Source organism: Melanerpes formicivorus, unplaced genomic scaffold, assembly GCF_026170545.1.
Source record: "Melanerpes formicivorus ecotype bairdi unplaced genomic scaffold, bMelFor1.0.p_v2 SCAF_17, whole genome shotgun sequence".
Lineage (NCBI taxonomy): Eukaryota > Metazoa > Chordata > Aves > Piciformes > Picidae > Melanerpes > Melanerpes formicivorus.
The window spans coordinates 1,850,160-1,868,300 of NW_027142369.1; the positions used below are offsets into that span (position 1 = coordinate 1,850,160).

An 18,141-nucleotide genomic window follows, 5' to 3' on the forward strand; every position below is an offset into this window, starting at 1 on the left:
ATCCATTTTTGACAAGGCTGCATCCTGAGATACTGGCCTGCAGCTCACAGTAACTTTGGTATCAGCTACTTGTGTGAAGACAGGTCTTAGAGGAATGCATTACTAACACACGTGAAACATGGAGAATTTAACAGTCATGGTAAACTTTGTAACAAGCAGTTTCACATAAATTTGTGAATAAATTCTTCTGAGTGTTGTAGACATGAGAACATGCCCAGTTTTGACACTATTCATTTTTAGCCATAAAAGTGGTATCAGTGTTACAGAAAAATATCTACTTGCTTACATCCAAGGTAATATTGGCATTTTCACTCATGCAAAATCCATCTGCAGAGTGCAGAGACTACGTCCTGTAAGCCAGAGATGAACTGATACGTACATTTCATAGCTCAAAAGTGGATTTTAGAATACAGTTTTCCTTGTTCAAAGAAATTTTCATGCATCCTCTTTATTTACTCTGGTGGGATAGGTAGTAAATATGGGGTTGAGGATTGAATATCCAACGAGTACCTTCACTATCACTGAAGACTGGCTTCCATCATAAATTTGAGAAGCAAATATAGGAAAATGGGTTTGGTTTACACTGAAAAGTGATATTTATTTTTTTTTAATCCTAGCCTAAGTTATATTTTTATTTTGATGTTTCTTCCTAGGATGACAAAATTACATGATAAAACCAAATTATTTTCAACATCTAGCAAATATAATCTCAAAAGTAAGTACAGAGAAGTACTATTAAGTCTGCTGTAAAACAATAAAGAACTTTGGGGCGTAAAATGTAAAGGTTATTCAAGTGCTGAAATAAAGGGCTACTGAATTCGAAAGCACAATATTGAACCACCGTATTTCAGGACAGCATTAAGAAAAATAAATGCCTGATAGTAGTTTGCAAAATCTGTATGTACTTAAAACCTATATGTAAACTTGCCTGATTTACTAAATGCTGAACAGAAAAACCAAAACAAACCCCCACAAACCAGTATTTTACAGTGTCATATCAGTTTTTCATTATTGAAAACTACTGTTTTGAGCAAGGATCGAGGAAGAGGTCATTGAAAGGTTGAAGTATTAAAAAAGATCTGATTAGCAGAAGCGACAGCAGTTGTGAAGATCTGAAACATACAAAATATTTTATTTTAAAATTATCTGGTTTTCTACTTTAAAAACAGAGACTGGTCAGAGGAATATTATTTCAGGCCAATATGGAAAAAATATTATTTCCTAAACCACAAAGGGACATTTTCACATAATGTCATGAATGGAACTTTAGCTTTCAGTAAAAAGGGAACAAAATTCACTTTGTAATATGAAACTCTATCAAAGGTGGAAGAGAGACAAATATTACATGCTATCTGGACTGCCATGCCAAGAGAATACATTTAAGAAAGAATTTCCTGGCTTTGGAGTCAATATGTCTACTCATTACAAATTCCTCTTTTTTTGTGGTTTGACTTCTTCCCTTCTGTTCCCCCAGCCCTTTCCAAAAAAATTTTAAAAGGATGCAAAACTCGGCTGAAAACCCAGTCAAAAGGGCAATGACAAATATACTAAACACTGAGCATATTTAAAGTCTTTAAGCCAAAAATACTCATCTGGTAGTCCTTTCTGTCCTGCTTTGGACAATGCAGATTCGATACTTGATGAAACAATGAGAAAGTTCAGATTGCTTACTTGTCTAACGCTGTAAAGCAGCAGTGATGCTGTTTTAAGGAAACATACTTCAGATTTCTGAGTTACTAGTGACCTAAAAATTGTATAAATAACCTAAAATGGTAAGTGTGATCAATATCCAGATTTTTACAAATTCCTTAGGAAAAAGAGAGGACTTTATTTTTCTGTGTATTACTTCTCAGTTGGGACCGTTAAAGCCCTATTTGTTCAATAACAGGAACTATAACTCAAATATTATTTCAACTTCAGCAAACTGGGTTGAGTATACAACTATCCATCAGCAATCCATGCAGATCTCATTTACAACATGTTTTGAGGGGATGATTTACTGTTTTATAATACATTTTAAAAATGACCTTTCCATATTGTTAGCCATAATTTCAGGTACCATAAAGTCTGCAGTTTTTAATGTCTCTCCACCAGATATAGCAGCTAAAATATTTTATGCACTGTATTTCCAGCTGTGCTCAGACGTCGTTAAAAAAGTAAATTACAAATATTGGATACACTCGAAGTAAGTTTAATTTATGGTAACTGTGGCTTGGGCTAAACACTGCTTCATGACATCCACACTCTTTTTGTAAGATCATGACTAACACAGACAGGTTCCTATTTGTCCTGTTTACGCTGTTTTTCTCTTGGTCCTGTCATTGCTGTTGAAATCAGAAGAGACAGATGTGCCTGTTTTGCTTTCTTGACTTTCTGAACGAGTAGATGTGCCAGAAGCTCACAAAAAAGAAAAAACAAACCAGTGCCAGCACTGCAATGTGTTGCATTATACACATACAAAAGGTAAAGAAAACTTTTGTAACCAAGTTATATTAAAAAAAGAAAGAAAGAAAGAAAGAAATTAAAGTAATTTAAGTGTATGGAAAATACAAATGAAAATTAAATCTTTTTTTTTCTTATTCCTTTGTCTGATTTTGATTTTTTCCGCAAGAAGTTCTGTTTGAAACAGGCTGAGTACAAAGGGGGTTGTCATATAAATGTAGTATCCAGAGAACCCACTAGAACTGCAGAGGATTTCTTCAGAAATTTTCTTGTTTTAAAACAAGGTCTTGTTTTCCAGTGGCACATAGTGACCTGCAAATCATATCTGAGACACCTACAGTGCCAAAAAAAGACATGCTTAGCAAGCCCACTCCTCTGAAACACCAAAAGAAGAGGACAAAACATGACGGTTTCAATGGAGTTCATGTTATTACAGTACTCTGACAGATTTGGCAAATATTTTAGGGCACCTCAGTAGCTATTCAGCTAGAATCACTAGAGTAGGTAACAAAACCAGAACCATCAGGACTACTTCCATTTCTTTTGACAGTAGAAAATTCTGCTGTGATGTGCTGTTTGAGATGAGAGTAACACAGAAACTGTGACCAATTTGTTTAGAATAGAGATATCTGAACTTACACAACTGTGCAACATTGTATTTCCAAAACATTTTAAAATCAATAAGGCATGTCTCTTCAAAGAGAGAATAAATAAATTATCATTAAACTCTGCTATTAAAATTTTCACATTACAACGTGCTTTCTCAGATGGGCGAAATTCAGGTGCTGTAAAATGTCTTGCCAGAGCTCATCCGAGAATATTGTTCTGGTCAGAAAAATAATTCTAAACAGCTCATAACAGATATATCCAAACCTGAAATTATGACTTGAATTTCCACTGCTTTTGAGGAAATTTGGTTTTGTTTAATATTTATAAATTCTTTCCCAAATGATTGTTTCAACTAAAGACCCTGAAATTACAAACGTGTCTGCACAACACTGGATAATGACTCTCGTAACAAATATTAGTATGAAGGCAATTTCTGAATGTTGTTGTTGTTAATCAAGGTGTTAAATGTTATAAAAAAACAAACCTGAGAACAATTCCTGTACAGAGATAAATAAGCCCAAAGCAAAGATTAACATTACAGGTCTTTCATTTCATAGTATTTCAGGAATACAATAAATTAAGTTCAGGAGGACTGCAGAAACAAATACAAGAGAACAGCATAATCCCAGGAAAAACTTTGGTGCAGAAGTTACATTAATGATCAAAAGAGTTCATTAGACTCACTCTTGCTGCTCTTTCACTGATTGGCACTAGGTGAATCCTTAAGGGTGCACCACTCCACTCGTGGATGGAATCCCTACTGTTCAAGACTGAAAAAGACTGGAATTGAATTTACTATAATGAAAACTGGTCTGTTGTAAAATATTCTACTCATTCCCTCTTTCTGTTTGCGTTTTCATTTCACTGACAGCAACAGCAATGGAATCTTCCTTAGCGGTACTTTTATCAAAAGGAACCATTCTTCTCACAAGTGCTAGAAATAAGTCAGATAAGATAATTAATTAAACATCTTCATTTTGCTGACACAAAACATACATAAAGATATGTTTATATTGATATATAAATATAATGTACACAGCAAGTAATACAGTATTAATATATATTCAATATTCATAATGCTAAGAATTGAGAAACTGATTATTTTACGTAAATAATTTTTAATACTATATAATTCAGGCATGGTGAAGACTTTTCTTATACAGAAAAAAAATGTAAACTGCATTTAAAAAAAAAATAAAATCTACCAACATTTATTTCCCATTTAATTTTCCAAATCTTGTGTTTAAACAAGACAAAACAAACCACTCAGAAAAAATCCTGAAGAAATATTCCAATAGCATGGCGTAAAATCAACAAGTGACACAGACACAAGAAGGACATGGACTTGATGGAGAGGGTCCAGAGGAGGGCCACAAAAATGACCAAGGGGCTGGAACACCTCTCCTAAGAGGACAGGCTGAAGGAACTGGGTTCTTCAGCCTGGACAAAAGAAGACTCCACAAAGACCTAATAGTGGCCTTCTAGTACCTGAACAGAGCCTACAAGAAGGCTGGAAAGAGACTGTTTACAAAGGCTTGTAGTGATAAGACGAGGGGCTATGGTTGTAAATTAGAGAAGAGTAGGTTTAGGTTGGATTTTAGGAGGAAGTTCTTTATCATGAGGGTAGTGGAACACTGGAACAAGTTGTCCAGGGAGGCAGTTGAAGCCCTATTCTTGGAGATATTCAAGGTGAGGCTCAACAGGGCTCTGGGCAATCTGATCTAACGGAGGATGTCCTTGCACACTGCAGTGGGCCTGCTGGAGGTCCCTTCCAACACAAACCATTCTATGATTCTGTGATTCATGGGATGACATGCTGTGCACACACTCTCACAGCAAGGTGCATATATAATGCTGTCTTGCAGTATCATGAGATTATAAAGTCTTGATTTTTTAATTAAGTTACATATTTGTAAACATCAACACAAATAGTTTTAAGAACTTATGGAAAAGTACACACAGAGTTAAAAACAGCAACACACATTGCAGAAGTTAAGTATTATGACAATATGACCAGCAGTCAGGACAACTGGTTTTACTCAACCATGATATCATTCCTACTGTATATCACACTGACACAAGAGTGTTGTGTCTCACCAGAGCCAAAGGGTCAGAAAAGACTGTGATCCCAGCTATAGAAACTGGGAAAACTGGTGGCTATTTTCTTCCCAATAAAGTCACAGCTTATGATGCCCTGGAACATAAATTCCAAACAGCAACAGAAAGCTTGAAAGCTCTATGACTATCCAGGATAAAATACTGAAGTCATGAAATTTACAAAGAGAAAGGCAGGACCTGACTCAGAAAGCCAATGCAAAGTATGTGTAACTCTGAGGACCTTTGCCATAAAATTTTAAGAAAAATATAGTCATCATGAAAAACAATTTGTTGAGCAAGTAATAGTGACTTTTTAGACCCACAGGTGTGGTCTGATAGTAATACAGGCATCAAATCATGTCTAATGAATGCTTCCTTGTAAAAATTATTTTCTTAGTTCAGATATTTCTTTTCTAAGAAAATGGTTATAGAGATAAAAGCTCATTCCCAAGCAATGGTTATAGAAATAAAAGCTCATTCCCAGAGCAATGGTTATGGAAATAAAAGCTCATTCCCAGAGCATCTTTAACATAGTTTGTAATGGAAAAGCTGTTACAATTGTGGAAATTACACCAGGAACATGAGGAAGAGATAAAACAGAATGTTAATGTTAATCACTTTTCCTTTTAGCTGCCAACTGCATTGGCAATTTTTTTGCTAAACATATATATGGAAGCAGATTGCTGTTCCCTAATTTATCTTTTCATATTTTTTGTACCTCTTTCTTCAATCAATTTCAAACTTAAATGATCCCCCTCACAGACAAATTAAATTATATCAAACATGTCTGCTCTCCTCCTTAATGTTCTCTGCCAGTCATAAGAGACCCACGCTAAGAAAGGAGCTTCTAGTACTATTTATTGACTTTATAATCTTTAAGACTTCATGAACTTAAGAAAGATGAAGTGAGGAAATATTAAATCACAAAGGCTTGCAAACTGCTCCAAACAGTAAATAAAAAGAACTCCATACTTCTGTTTCTGAAAAAGTGAGGAGACAAATCACAGAAAACAAGTCATGACATTTATAGGTAGATGTATTAAAAGCTACAGGAGGTTTGGGTGCAAAAATTGCACTGACAATTACAAGAAAAGGTCCTTTATGTCAATACCACTGCAGCAGAATCAGCAAAGTCAGTAATTAAGAACACCACCTTCCTTCTATCAGAGTCAAATAAAATCAAGGGCAGAAAAATATTTTATACCTGCATCTCTGATTTAGCCTCATAAAACCTCACTAATGGATTTTTATAGAACACAGGTAAAAAAGTAAAACTCTAAATACTTTTGTACCCAGTTTTCCCTTAAAAACTCATAGGAAAAAGTGAAACACTTTCACTGTTTTGCTTCAAAAAGAAATTATTTTAAAAATAGTTCTTTACCATGTGGGCAAAAGAATAAAACTAAAAAAACACTCTCAGCACCATTTTGGGATTTGGAAAATATTAAGTATGAAAATCGGCTTAATTTGTGATGTGGAAAACACCTTCCTAAAGATTTAAGCAAGAGAAAAAGTCATTCCTGGACAAGGTTCTGAAAGAAGCTTCCTCAAATGTTGAAGACTTTGCAAATATTTCATAACAATTATCACTGCATCACTACTGTTTTTCATTCTACACTTATTTTACCTCCAGAATGCTTAGTGTTTGAAAATCTCAGCTGAATCAGATAATAAATACCCAGAATAGGCTCATCAGACTGATGCTCACATCACATGGACCTTATTTCTCTGGCACGTGCCTAACATTGTTTTAAAAGTACTAAACTAATAAAGTCCTAGCAAGATCCATTCAGGTTAAGTGAAGATATTGTAATATTTTAGGAACATTCATGCTGCATCTTTAAATCTCAGGAACTGGAATGACAGAGTTGTTCAGAGTGGAAGGGACTGCCAGAGGTCATCTAGCTCAACATGTCTGCAAAGCACAGGCTGTTTCTTTTCTATACCCCAATCAGGCTGAGCTGTACTTTGACTTGCAAGACTTTGACAGAGATGAGGTTAGGAAAAAAGGGAAAGCAGCTTTGAGTCAGGGGAAACTGTTCCTGAAGTACAGATGAGGTGGAGGCATTTGCTCTTATGGTTTGTTCCCACTATTGTTATTCAGTGTGCTCTGCAACCCACAGACTCTGAAAGGAAAAGAAACCAATTATCTTTAACCTCATCAGATTAGCTCAGGACTTACTGTTGAGCAGTAATGTATTGCAGCACTCATTCTAAGACGCAAAGGTTTGAAAGTGCAATGAAGCCTGAAATAGGGCTTTCCATTATACAGAATGTGACTTACCAAATAGGTTCCCAATACATAAACTGGCTATGTTGAAAAGAATTGGAAGGTGATATGCTTCTGAAGAGAAGTATTCAGCTATCCATGTGCTGATATGTTAAAACCCCACAACCCTTAAAACCTTTTTTTAGCCACTGATGCAAAGGTGTACTTGTACTAAAGATTCGATGTGTCCTATGTTTTACTGAGAAGTTCCTAGCTGTATCAGAGGTCTTGTGACCTTTCATGACCAGAGGCTGCATATGCACTAGGAGATAAGGAAGAAAAATAACAAAAAAAACCACTACTGAAATATAAGCAGACTTAGTGAATTCAATTTTCAAAGTTAAACTAATACAGAAGCACCAGAATAACTGGTTCAAAACAGAAATCCTTGGCTGAGGATGTCTTTCTGGTCCCTGAAAAGCTACAAAGTTTACACAAGTATGATTCATTGTGCAGAGACTCAGAATTCAAGTGCAGCCCTTTCTACTGGTGTAGAGTTGGATGATTAAGAGAGTATGCTGTCTATCCCAGTGAAAACAAATCCCACATCTATCAGTGGGATGCAACGAAGTACTTCCTAGACAAAGGCATCCATTTAGCGTACAGAGCTAAAATACAGGATGACTGTTAAGATGGTTCTAGCATTTTCTGGTTGAAAAGTTGAGTGTATTACTCTCTCAAGTTAATCAGCTTTGAAACAGGGAAATTGTAGCATTTTTTTCTGTAAAACAATACTTACAACCAGAATCTGAGAGCAATGAGCTGGACATAAAGCTGTTTTGAGTTCTCCAACTAGAATAGGGAGTAGTCGCTTCTATACCAGAAATTTCGGTATCCATTTTCACATCCTATGACAGCCAAATGAAAATAAGCTTTATTTGTAAATATCAAGCAGCTGTAAACTTTAACAAAAGCCATACAGTAGCAGACATCTATATGGGTACATGCTATGATTTCACATATGCTGGAAAACACCGGTTTGAATTCTCAGTATTGCAGTTAGGAACAAATTAATTTGCTTATGAATTTCACATTCATTTCATCACTACAAAAATCTCTGAAGAAAATGCTTTGCCTTGAGAAAAGTATAGGAAGCACTGCAAGTTTTTGTCACATTAAGTTGCAAAACTGCTCTTTCCTGCTGCTATCACATCCACAGATTAGGAAAAAGCAGAGCAATGAAGTCAATGAAGAATAAATTCCTCATCAATGAATATCCCATATTAACTCACAAAAGTTCCATAAGTAAGTAGCAATAAAAATTACATCTGTTTTCCTTGCCACTGAGGAAACTGAAACTTCATTGATTTCTCATAGTAAAATACATAAAGTCACTTTTCCATTTTTCTGTCAAACCACTAAATAAAATCTGAAGTGCATTTTTACTATTTATGGCTAGATCCATACAGCATAGCTTTTTAAGTGAGTGAAGTCATTTAGTCTATAAGCTTAGGAAAAAAAAAAAGAAAAATCTATTTCAAAAGGGCATTAGCACTGCAGCAAGTAGTCCCCTGTTGCAATACCTTTCAAAATAAGATTAAGAGCTTGACTCGGTATTCAAATTATTCAGTTTGTTGATACAAGAAGATAGAATAATGCACAAACGCATCAGTTCATAAACCACTCAATTTTGCTACTGAATTCTTATCATAAACAGCCTCAGGGAATTTTGTTAAAACATCTTACAATTTATCATTCATGCTGATAGTAAGATTTGAAAACTAAAAAAAAAAGAAACAAAACCAAAGTCGGCACTAATTTAGAGATACAATAAGCCTTTGTCCCACCCCTGAAGAGAGATTTACTCCTATTAAGACAAATGGGAATTATACTTATTAATCCCCTTATGTGCTAATGAGAGACTTAATACCTAAAGCATACATAACACAATAACAACTTTTAAAGAATGAAAAAATGTTTTTGTCTTTTCATTGTTTCCAAAAATCCTATTTCAGAAAACAGATTATAAATAAGCAAAGTGCTTCTACCAGCATCTGCAGTGCCAAATGGCTTTCTCTGTACAGAAATCTTAATTTATATAACGTGCCTGATTTTATGTGCTTCATTTACAATTACATCTATTTACTGTGTCTGGCTAGGTGGCCAGTTGTTTGTGGCAGAGAAACTGCCTCCTTTATTACTGGAAAATAGAATAGAATAGAATAGAATAGAATAGAATAGAATAGAATAGAATAGAATAGAATAGAATAGAATAGAATAGAATAGAATAGACCAGACCAGGTTGGAAGAGACCCATCATGCAACACCATCCAAACCTTACTTTTTAACACATACAAAGAGCAATTATGATTTTCCTGGCCTTCTGAGCAACAGGTACTTTACAGACATCTAACAAGAGTACAGAGAAGTGGGAAAATTGATTTGGAACAATGATATCATAAGAAAAGAGGAACAATAACTGCTTTTAGGGGAACATGCAACTTTTGTTCCATTTTTGCTCCTTAAAATGAAAGGAGGACAGGGCATTAGATAATGCCTGTCTGAGATTAATGTTGGCAAATAAGCTGAAAGAAGTATATTAAAAGAAAGGCTAGAAAGATCATAACAGCGGAGAATTATTAACTCCTCAAGTAAAATTTTCTCTAAAATAGACAAAGCAAAGACTTTACAATTCCCCTTTTTTTTTTTTTAAGATAAGTATTTTCTTAAAATGTACCAAATCCCAGCCCAGTTTGCACAGCAGAAGTGCTATGTTGTGTATTGAGCATGAATCAAAAGTGGCAGAAAGAATGAACTTTGATGTCTGCAAGCCTACATTTTTCCATGAATCAAGTTCAGAGGCTCCCAAAAGACAATTAGTAAAATAACAAAACAACAAACAAAAAACTCCAAAGCAAAACACACACACACAATAAAAAATAACCACATTTGAGTTACTTCCAAGGGAGGGTAAGAAAGGTAAGCACTAAAAAGGTTTTTTTTAGACTAAGCTAGCCTGATCACTGAAATCAGATTAGTACCCTCTGTTACTTGTTCTTGAACATTCTGTTCTATTTCTAACAGCCATGGCAGCGGAGAGTACTGTATATCACTCAAAAACCCAATTAGGTCTGACTAAATGGAAGCCATTAAATGCTCCCTGTTGTCTAAAGAAAGAGGAAATATTGTTTTGGGATCAGCTTTATACTGGATTGCGAATATAACGTTCAAATCATGCAAGCTCTGTGAGCTCAGTCAGCTTAGTGCAATATTATATTCTACTGTCAGCTGATTGCATTCCACTTAGATTTCCCAATGTTTCCCAAATTTCAGGGCTTACTGAGTTAGTAACTCTTGTGTGAAGACAAGAAAAATTCCAGAAACTGAAGATCATCATCAGTAACAGACTTAAAGCGAATCTACCCTGTTTCTTTCATTGAGTTCCTTCTTATAAAAGAGGAAGATGGCTTTTTCAAATGGCTTAATACCACCTTCTTACAGCAACTAAGAAAAAATACTCTGCACTTATTTTACCCCTTACTACTCATTGCTCACTTTACAGAGGGAAGACTGCTATGGAAAAGGTGAGAAACAGAAACAGCTTAAAGTTTTTTGATACAAGGTATGTGATCTTAGATTTTGAGCTCAACCGCCTATAGACACTGGTAAGACTCACAGCCAAAGAATCTTGATTTGAGTGTGGTAAGCAGCAGAAACACTACCATAGTTCTTCAGTTCTGATCACTTATTTCAACCCTGAGAATTTCAGTTCTGCCAAAGTAGGCTACTGCCACAATGACATGCAGTGAGAAGTGATATGAGAATAAATGATCTAATATGCAGAGAAAAAAAGAAAGTGTAAACAGTTGGAAAGGTGAACTTGTTTCTAAACAAGTGCACTGGATTTATATCACAGGGAGTTAGGAGATTATGTTTAGCCCTGCTAACAGCCCACTGAGTGACCTTTAGCAAATCACTTCCATTCCATTTCCTTGGATTTTGTTTACATGTGAAACAGATATCATTCAGTACCTTTTGTAATGAAAACATAGATGAGCTAATGAAAAATCACTATATACATTCTACAAATTAATCGTCCTTTTAATGCAGGAAACAGGTTTCTGTATTTATTTTTTGCATGAAAGGACAAGGGAAAATTGAACACACAGATCAAAAAAACTGCTGCAGACAGCAATTTGACAAAGAAGGTAAACACTTCAAAGTAGTAAGATACACTTTTCTGTGAAAATTCAAAGATTTTTCGAAAGTACTCATGTAACTCCACAGCAAAGACAACACTCCTGTCACCAGATTCTACATCAACTTATGGCAGCTACATAAACCAGAAACGTTCACATGTGATTTTAGTCTGTGTTTGTACAGACTAAAGTTTACACTGATGACTGAAAGTAATTGGGAAACAAAAGTGAAGTACATGCACATACCTTGAATTGCTGGACTCTATGTTTTGAATCTTCCAGCTGTTTCTGTAGAGAACTCACTATCTCTTTATACTTTATATACCTCTTCTCAATCATCTCCCTTCGGCAACGGGACTCCTAGAAATGCATTGAAAGACCTAAATCACATTGTAAGGTTAAAAGTAATTAATAAATGTTGGCTGGCTATTATAAACAGAGCTACTACCAAGGATTTTCAATACAGCAAGAATGAATTAATTACTACCTTTCAGTAGCTGAAATACAGGAGCCTTACGAAAGCATAATGTTTTCTCATGAAAAATAATGTTAAACTGAGAATAGTTTATAATGTGAACAGCCTCATTCTTAACTGGTGAATGACTTGTTGTAACTCTGTCCAAAATTCAGTGGTATCATGTCTTCTAACAAAGACATTCTGTAATTGTAAAAAATTAATTAGAACAAAGAACTTGAAGAAAATCTTCCAAGGATATGTACTAAACAGTACTTTCAAATAAGAAAATATAAAGTTTCTCACAGAACTAATGATTCACTTGAATGAATGCAACTACCAGACAACTTCTGAGGCATTATTCCGTCACCCTTCCTGTGACAACACTAAGAGAAAAACTTGCTAGAAGTGAAAAGCAATGAATAGCTTTGAAATACTTCATTCATGCATACCACTTGAGAGTAAGACATGGTATTATACAAAAATGTATTATTTTAAAATAAAAGAATTACTGAAACACCAACCTGACATCATTCTTACAGATAATTCATAAAGCTCATTAGCTCTCTTGAGTAATAGATTATTTATTAAGCAGCAGCCTGCTGTTTGTAGAGACTCATTAACACAACAGTTTTTAAAAAACTAAGCATCAGGGAGTGGGATAGTGCTCAAATTATACCAAAGAATCCATCTCATGAATGAATGCTGGCCAAGGGATCACTACAGCAAACCAGAAGTGGCAGTGTGTCAGTGGTTGGATTTGATGATCTTAGAGGTCTTTTCCAACCAAAATGATTCTATCATTTCCACAGTAAAGTTAATCAAGAGAGTGCAAGAGCGAGGAGAAACCCGCATTCAAATGTCTGCTTTGCCTAGCTGAGAGCAGAATTTGCCCTTTAGCAGTGCAAAACTCCAGAAACAGATGGGAAACTGTATCTGGGGTTGCCTGGAATGTGAAATTAAAATGATGTTATCTCAACAATATTTCTATTTTTAAAATCCAAACATTTCAATCAGCATTTGTGTTCCTAACTCTGTGGATGATGACAGCGATTATTAACACATGACCTCATGCAATAACACTTGGAATAAACAATGTTCCAAACAAGTATGTTTTGCAATGTTTATGACTGCCTCATATATTCTATACAGCAAATAAAATGCTAATCATTCTGAGTTTGTTGACCTGTGATTTAATATGATTTAAAATTCATATTGTGCAATGAGGTTCCAAATCCTTTTTTAGTAAAGCATCAGCTTCATATGTGGAAAATAATAATAACGCAATGGTTTAGCCACTGAAGATCTAATGTAATGATTATCACTCTTGACAATACATCACCACTGTGGTGTCAGGTCAATATCATAGGGTCAGGGTTGGAAGGGACCACAAGGATCATGCAGCTATAACGCACCTGCCACAGGCAGGGACACCCCACACCAGACCAGGCTGGCCAGAGCCTCATCCAGACTGGTCATAAACACCTCTAGGGACAGGGCCTCAACCACCTCCCTGGACAACCCATTCCAGGGTTTCACCACTCCCACAGTGAAGAACTTCCTCCTCACATCCAGCCTGAATCTCCCCACCTCCAGCTTCATTCCATTCTCCCTAGTCCTATCACTACCTGATATCCTGAGAAGTCCCTCCCCAGCCTTCCTGTAGGCCCCCTTCAGATACTGGAAGGCCACAATTAGGTCACCTCAGAGCCTTCTCTTCTCCAGACTCTTTCCAAACAAACACTTGGATTTGATTGTGATAGTGGGAAAATAAGTGACAGTTGTTGGCATTGAGACAAAACAAACATACCAAAAAGCTGTAAAGCTTACCTACATTAATTCATTACTTTAAATATTGAAATAACTGGCATAATTTAGAATAGAATAGAATAGAATAGAATAGAATAGAATAGAATAGAATAGACCAGGTTGGAAGAGATCCTCAAGATCATCACATCCAACCCATCAACCAATCCAACACACCTAAACAACTAACCCATGGCACCAAGCACCCCATCAAGTCTCCTCCAATGATGGTGACTCCACCACCGCCCCAGGCAGCCCATTCCAATGGGCAATCACTCTCTCTGTGTAGAAATTCTTCCTAACATCTAGCCTAAACCTCCCCTGGCACAGCCTGAGACTATGTCCTCTTGTTCTGGTACTGGCTGCCTGGGAGAAGAGACCAACATCCGCCTGTCTACAACCTCCCTTCAGGTAGTTGTAGAGAGCAATAAGGTCTCCCCTGAGCCTCCTCTTCTCCAGGCTAAGCAACCCCAGCTCCCTCAGCCTCTCCTCATAGGGCTTGTGTTCCAAACCCCTCACCAACTTCGTTGCCCTTCTCTGGACACGTTCCAGCAAGTCAACATCCTTCCTAAACTGAGGGGCCCAGAACTGGACACAGTAAATTTATTTCATTACAAAGTGTTCATATTTTAACAGGTAATAGCAGAACTAAATACTCAGCACAAATCTGAAACAGCAATTAGGACTTGATCAATTATGCCCAGTTCTCAGTATTTTGCCTACTCTATGGCACCTAAGCAGCGTTACTAATTAAGACTAAACTTGTCACCTCAAAAAAAAAATCTGTACAAACAAGAAAGTGTATTTCTATGTTTTTGTCTATATAATATGTACATATATAATTTTAGACATCTTATTAACCAATCTCTGCACACACAGGAACACAACATTTATCAACCAAAATATTTTAGAACTACTGAAAGAGCATAAAATCTTTCTCACTCCAATATCTCTGAAATCTTCTAACAGGTTCAGTTTCTCAGGAACAGACTCCAGATGGTCTAAAGCTATTCGAGTACTCTAAAGAAGAGAACACAAGGTAAACATAAAAATGTAAGCACGTCTTTCAGCCATTTCAAACATTAAAAGCCTAATACATCTATGGAAACACGTTTATAGGTACATATGTTCCTGTAAATTAAACAGGTGAAGAGTGAACAGCCTGCTAAGGAAAAAGTACAAAATAAAGCACACAACAGTTTCCTTATGGAAGGTAAACTAACCATTGTATCAAGGAGAGTTGAATCCCCATGAATAGCCACCAGTTTATTGAGCAGAAAAGTATACACTTTTTTTTTGCAAATACAAATACAGCAGTTAGCACTTAGTTAAATATAGAACAATCAAATATCATATACATGGTGTAGACATATGGAATGTACTGCTGAAAGATTAATTACCCCCTAGGGAGAGTTTGGGCCGGACACAAGATGCCATATCTACACCCAAGGCACAAAAAAATCTAGTTTAAGGCAAGATGAACAGGTGAAGTTGCTTGAACATGTGTAAACAGTAGCCATGCCCCACAAGCCAGACACCTCTGGAGCTTCTCAAAGGCTGCCCTTCTAGGTAAGGGGAAGGAAATTTGTGAGACTTTGAGAGAATTGGATGTATTGTTTCTAGAACAATGGGAAGAATAAGAAGCCTATAAAATGGGATAAAAGGATTGACCGGCAAGGAATGACAAATTTCAAGAAGTACAGGAAGAACTGTCAAAGGTGAAACAGAGTAGAAAAATTATTTAGTCATTTAGAGAGAACAAGAAAACAGAGACAGGGAAAATAAGGAGGAGATAATTTAGGCATGAACTCAAACCAAAATGAGTATTTTTTTCCTTTCTTTTTATACTAACACTTCAATTGCATTAGATTTGTACAAAATGTACACAAAATATACAAGACTAAATATATGAAGTTATATCTGAAAGATAGGTAAGTCATTTCCTGAAATGGTCAACCCTGAGGACACACTGTACAAAAAAGTCCTTAATGTTGGAAAAAGGCTGGGAGGGCAGAAAGGTGCACACTTGTGCTGACTTCCAGTGAATAAAGTAGGGCCATCACTTTTGCAAAACTCAGTCAGAATGAAGAAAGAAAACAGTGCTTTCTTCTTTCTCATCTGCTACATGGGAAAGAAAGTTAGATTCACACTCAGCTAGCCATCAGCTAGCTAGCTAACCAAATGTAAAATTTATTGTATTATATTCATAAGAAGCCTTGTATTTTACCATGTAACTTGATCTGCATCAAGTGTTTCTTACTTGCAAAATTCACCTAAGAAGGTTTTATAAGGCAAAAAAAAAAAGTTATTTTTCCTGTAACATATCTGGTTCTTTACCATAAACTAATTACAGACTTTGCACTTATATATTAATAATGAGTATGTAAAATGGATTCTTCTTCATATATTCAGGATGCAATCAGGCAAGAGGCCTATACAGTGAGTTTAAAGTGTTTTTCACAGATTATAGTGTAGAAATGTTTTTATAGCTATAAAATACCTTTTATTTTCAAATGCTATTATGCCTCTCCACCCGAAAGTAAAACTGCCTAGAGGTACACATCAATCTCTAATGTTTCCCTCCTGTAAGAATCAACCATTTCACTTTTACCACAGTGAAGCAGTATTCATTCATATTTCATGCTTCATTTACAACGGCCTTATGTTCATCAAAGCACTGATTTTCCATTCCATTAATTTATGATGAGATGCAATGTTTGCTGCTTCTACCCAGAGTACCCCCTGGTACTGGTCCACATGTGCATTTCTAAGGTTGGGAAATCTATGAGAGAGAACAGATCTTAAGCAATCCAAACTTAACTATATGTGAGACAAAATACTGACTGCTGATTTTAACAGTTGTCATAGTATCACACAAATCTCTTGCACACATACCCATAAAGTTTTTTTTACTTTAAAAACTAAAAACTCCCTTAAAGAAATAAAATCCTTCCTCATGGGAAGCAACTGCAAAATTCTAACGCGCCTCAATCTCTCTTCACAGCCCATGTGGTACTACCATCCCACTCCACTCATGGGCTGCAACTCCCCATCCTGGGCCACACAGCAATTGTAAAAAGCAGTGTACCAAGGCATTAAGGCAACCCCCCCATAAGGTACCTCTCTCCTGCCTCCCCTGCTCTCTGGAGACAGTAAGGATGCATACCTCATGCAACAGACAGACCACTGCACAAAGCAGAATGTTGCAAGTAATCAAGCTAGATCAAAATAGAAAATTACTCAACAAAAATCAATTGCTCTTATAAACAGCAGTCCCAAATGAGCCTCTTGGAGCTCTCCTGGATCACAGTGGGACATCTCTCAGGGCTGTCTGATGGTGAAGTCAACACCAGACCTGAGCAAGACCAACTCCTGCCTACAGAGAAACGCTGAAACATTGTGAATATTTACTCTAAACTCAAAGGAGAAAGTTTTGGTTACAGGCCAGCCTCTTTTATCTACCTCTCTGCCTATTTAAGTATTTGACTATAGGTATTCACTTTTATGGCTGTGGGTGTCTCCATATTTCACTTGCCATTGTGTCTGTATGTTTTTTGTTTATGCATGTACACATCATCGCGTTGGAAATACCTGGTAGTAACTTAGTGTGATTCTTGTCATCCTTGAACTTGTAATGAAGTCACTGTTTTACTAAATCACTTGTTCTAAGTGCTGCTAAAATCAGTCTTTGATTTATTTCATTTTGCTAATAAATCTTGAATTGCTGATAAATCAAAACTGTCAAACATATTCATCTATGACAGTCCAACACCAAATTAAACCATAAATATTTTAACTTTACAGAACATATTACCTGACACATTCTCCTAACATATTTTACTTATAAACTGCAGAAAAATACACGTTTGAGATGTCACCCAAAGTTGAAATAAAGTTTGTAGGGACACAGGAAACATTTGATGCAGTGTTTCCTTAGTATGTTTTGAAGTATATTCAGTTTATAGCAGGTGGGTTTTTTTTTTCCCCAAGTACACTGGATATAATCAGGAAAGGGAAAAAAAGTCAGAGAAAATTGTTTCCAAGTATGAATCCATAGTGTGCTTACATCTTGACTACTGAGTGCAGCTGTGGACCTCTATTTCAGGACAGAAACAGGGAAAAAACAGGAGTCTTCCTGGAGGATGCTTGAGGGAAGAATTAACCAATTTGCATAACATCAGAAGTCACATAAAAAGAGAAAATACTGTATGGGTTTAAGCAGAAAACTGGGAAAGTTCATGAATGAGAAAGACCATGGGAGGGTCCCACATTTGTAAAAACTACATCAGTGTCTGGAAGTCTTCTGAGCTTTGAATTGCTGGAAT

General features: G+C 36.1%; 1 protein-coding gene across 2 annotated transcripts in view; it reads right to left on the minus strand.

Annotated features, from left to right (window-relative positions):
* Window positions 1-2,007: 2,007 nt before the first annotated feature.
* The window catches only part of CEP128 (centrosomal protein 128), a 115,258-nt gene continuing 99,124 nt past the window's right edge, over window positions 2,008-18,141 (minus strand). The window contains exons 21-24 of one of the 2 annotated variants that reach the window (XM_068148715.1): window positions 14,759-14,836; window positions 11,803-11,916; window positions 8,157-8,265; window positions 2,008-3,985 (exon numbers count right to left, since the gene is read on the minus strand). In XM_068148715.1, the coding sequence (XP_068004816.1) occupies window positions 3,879-3,985; window positions 8,157-8,265; window positions 11,803-11,916; window positions 14,759-14,836 (408 nt within the window). In that variant the 3' untranslated portion in view covers window positions 2,008-3,878. Of the gene's footprint in view, window positions 3,986-8,156; window positions 8,266-11,802; window positions 11,917-14,758; window positions 14,837-18,141 lie in introns of those variants that run through there. The other variant, XM_068148718.1, reaches the window with a different exon arrangement.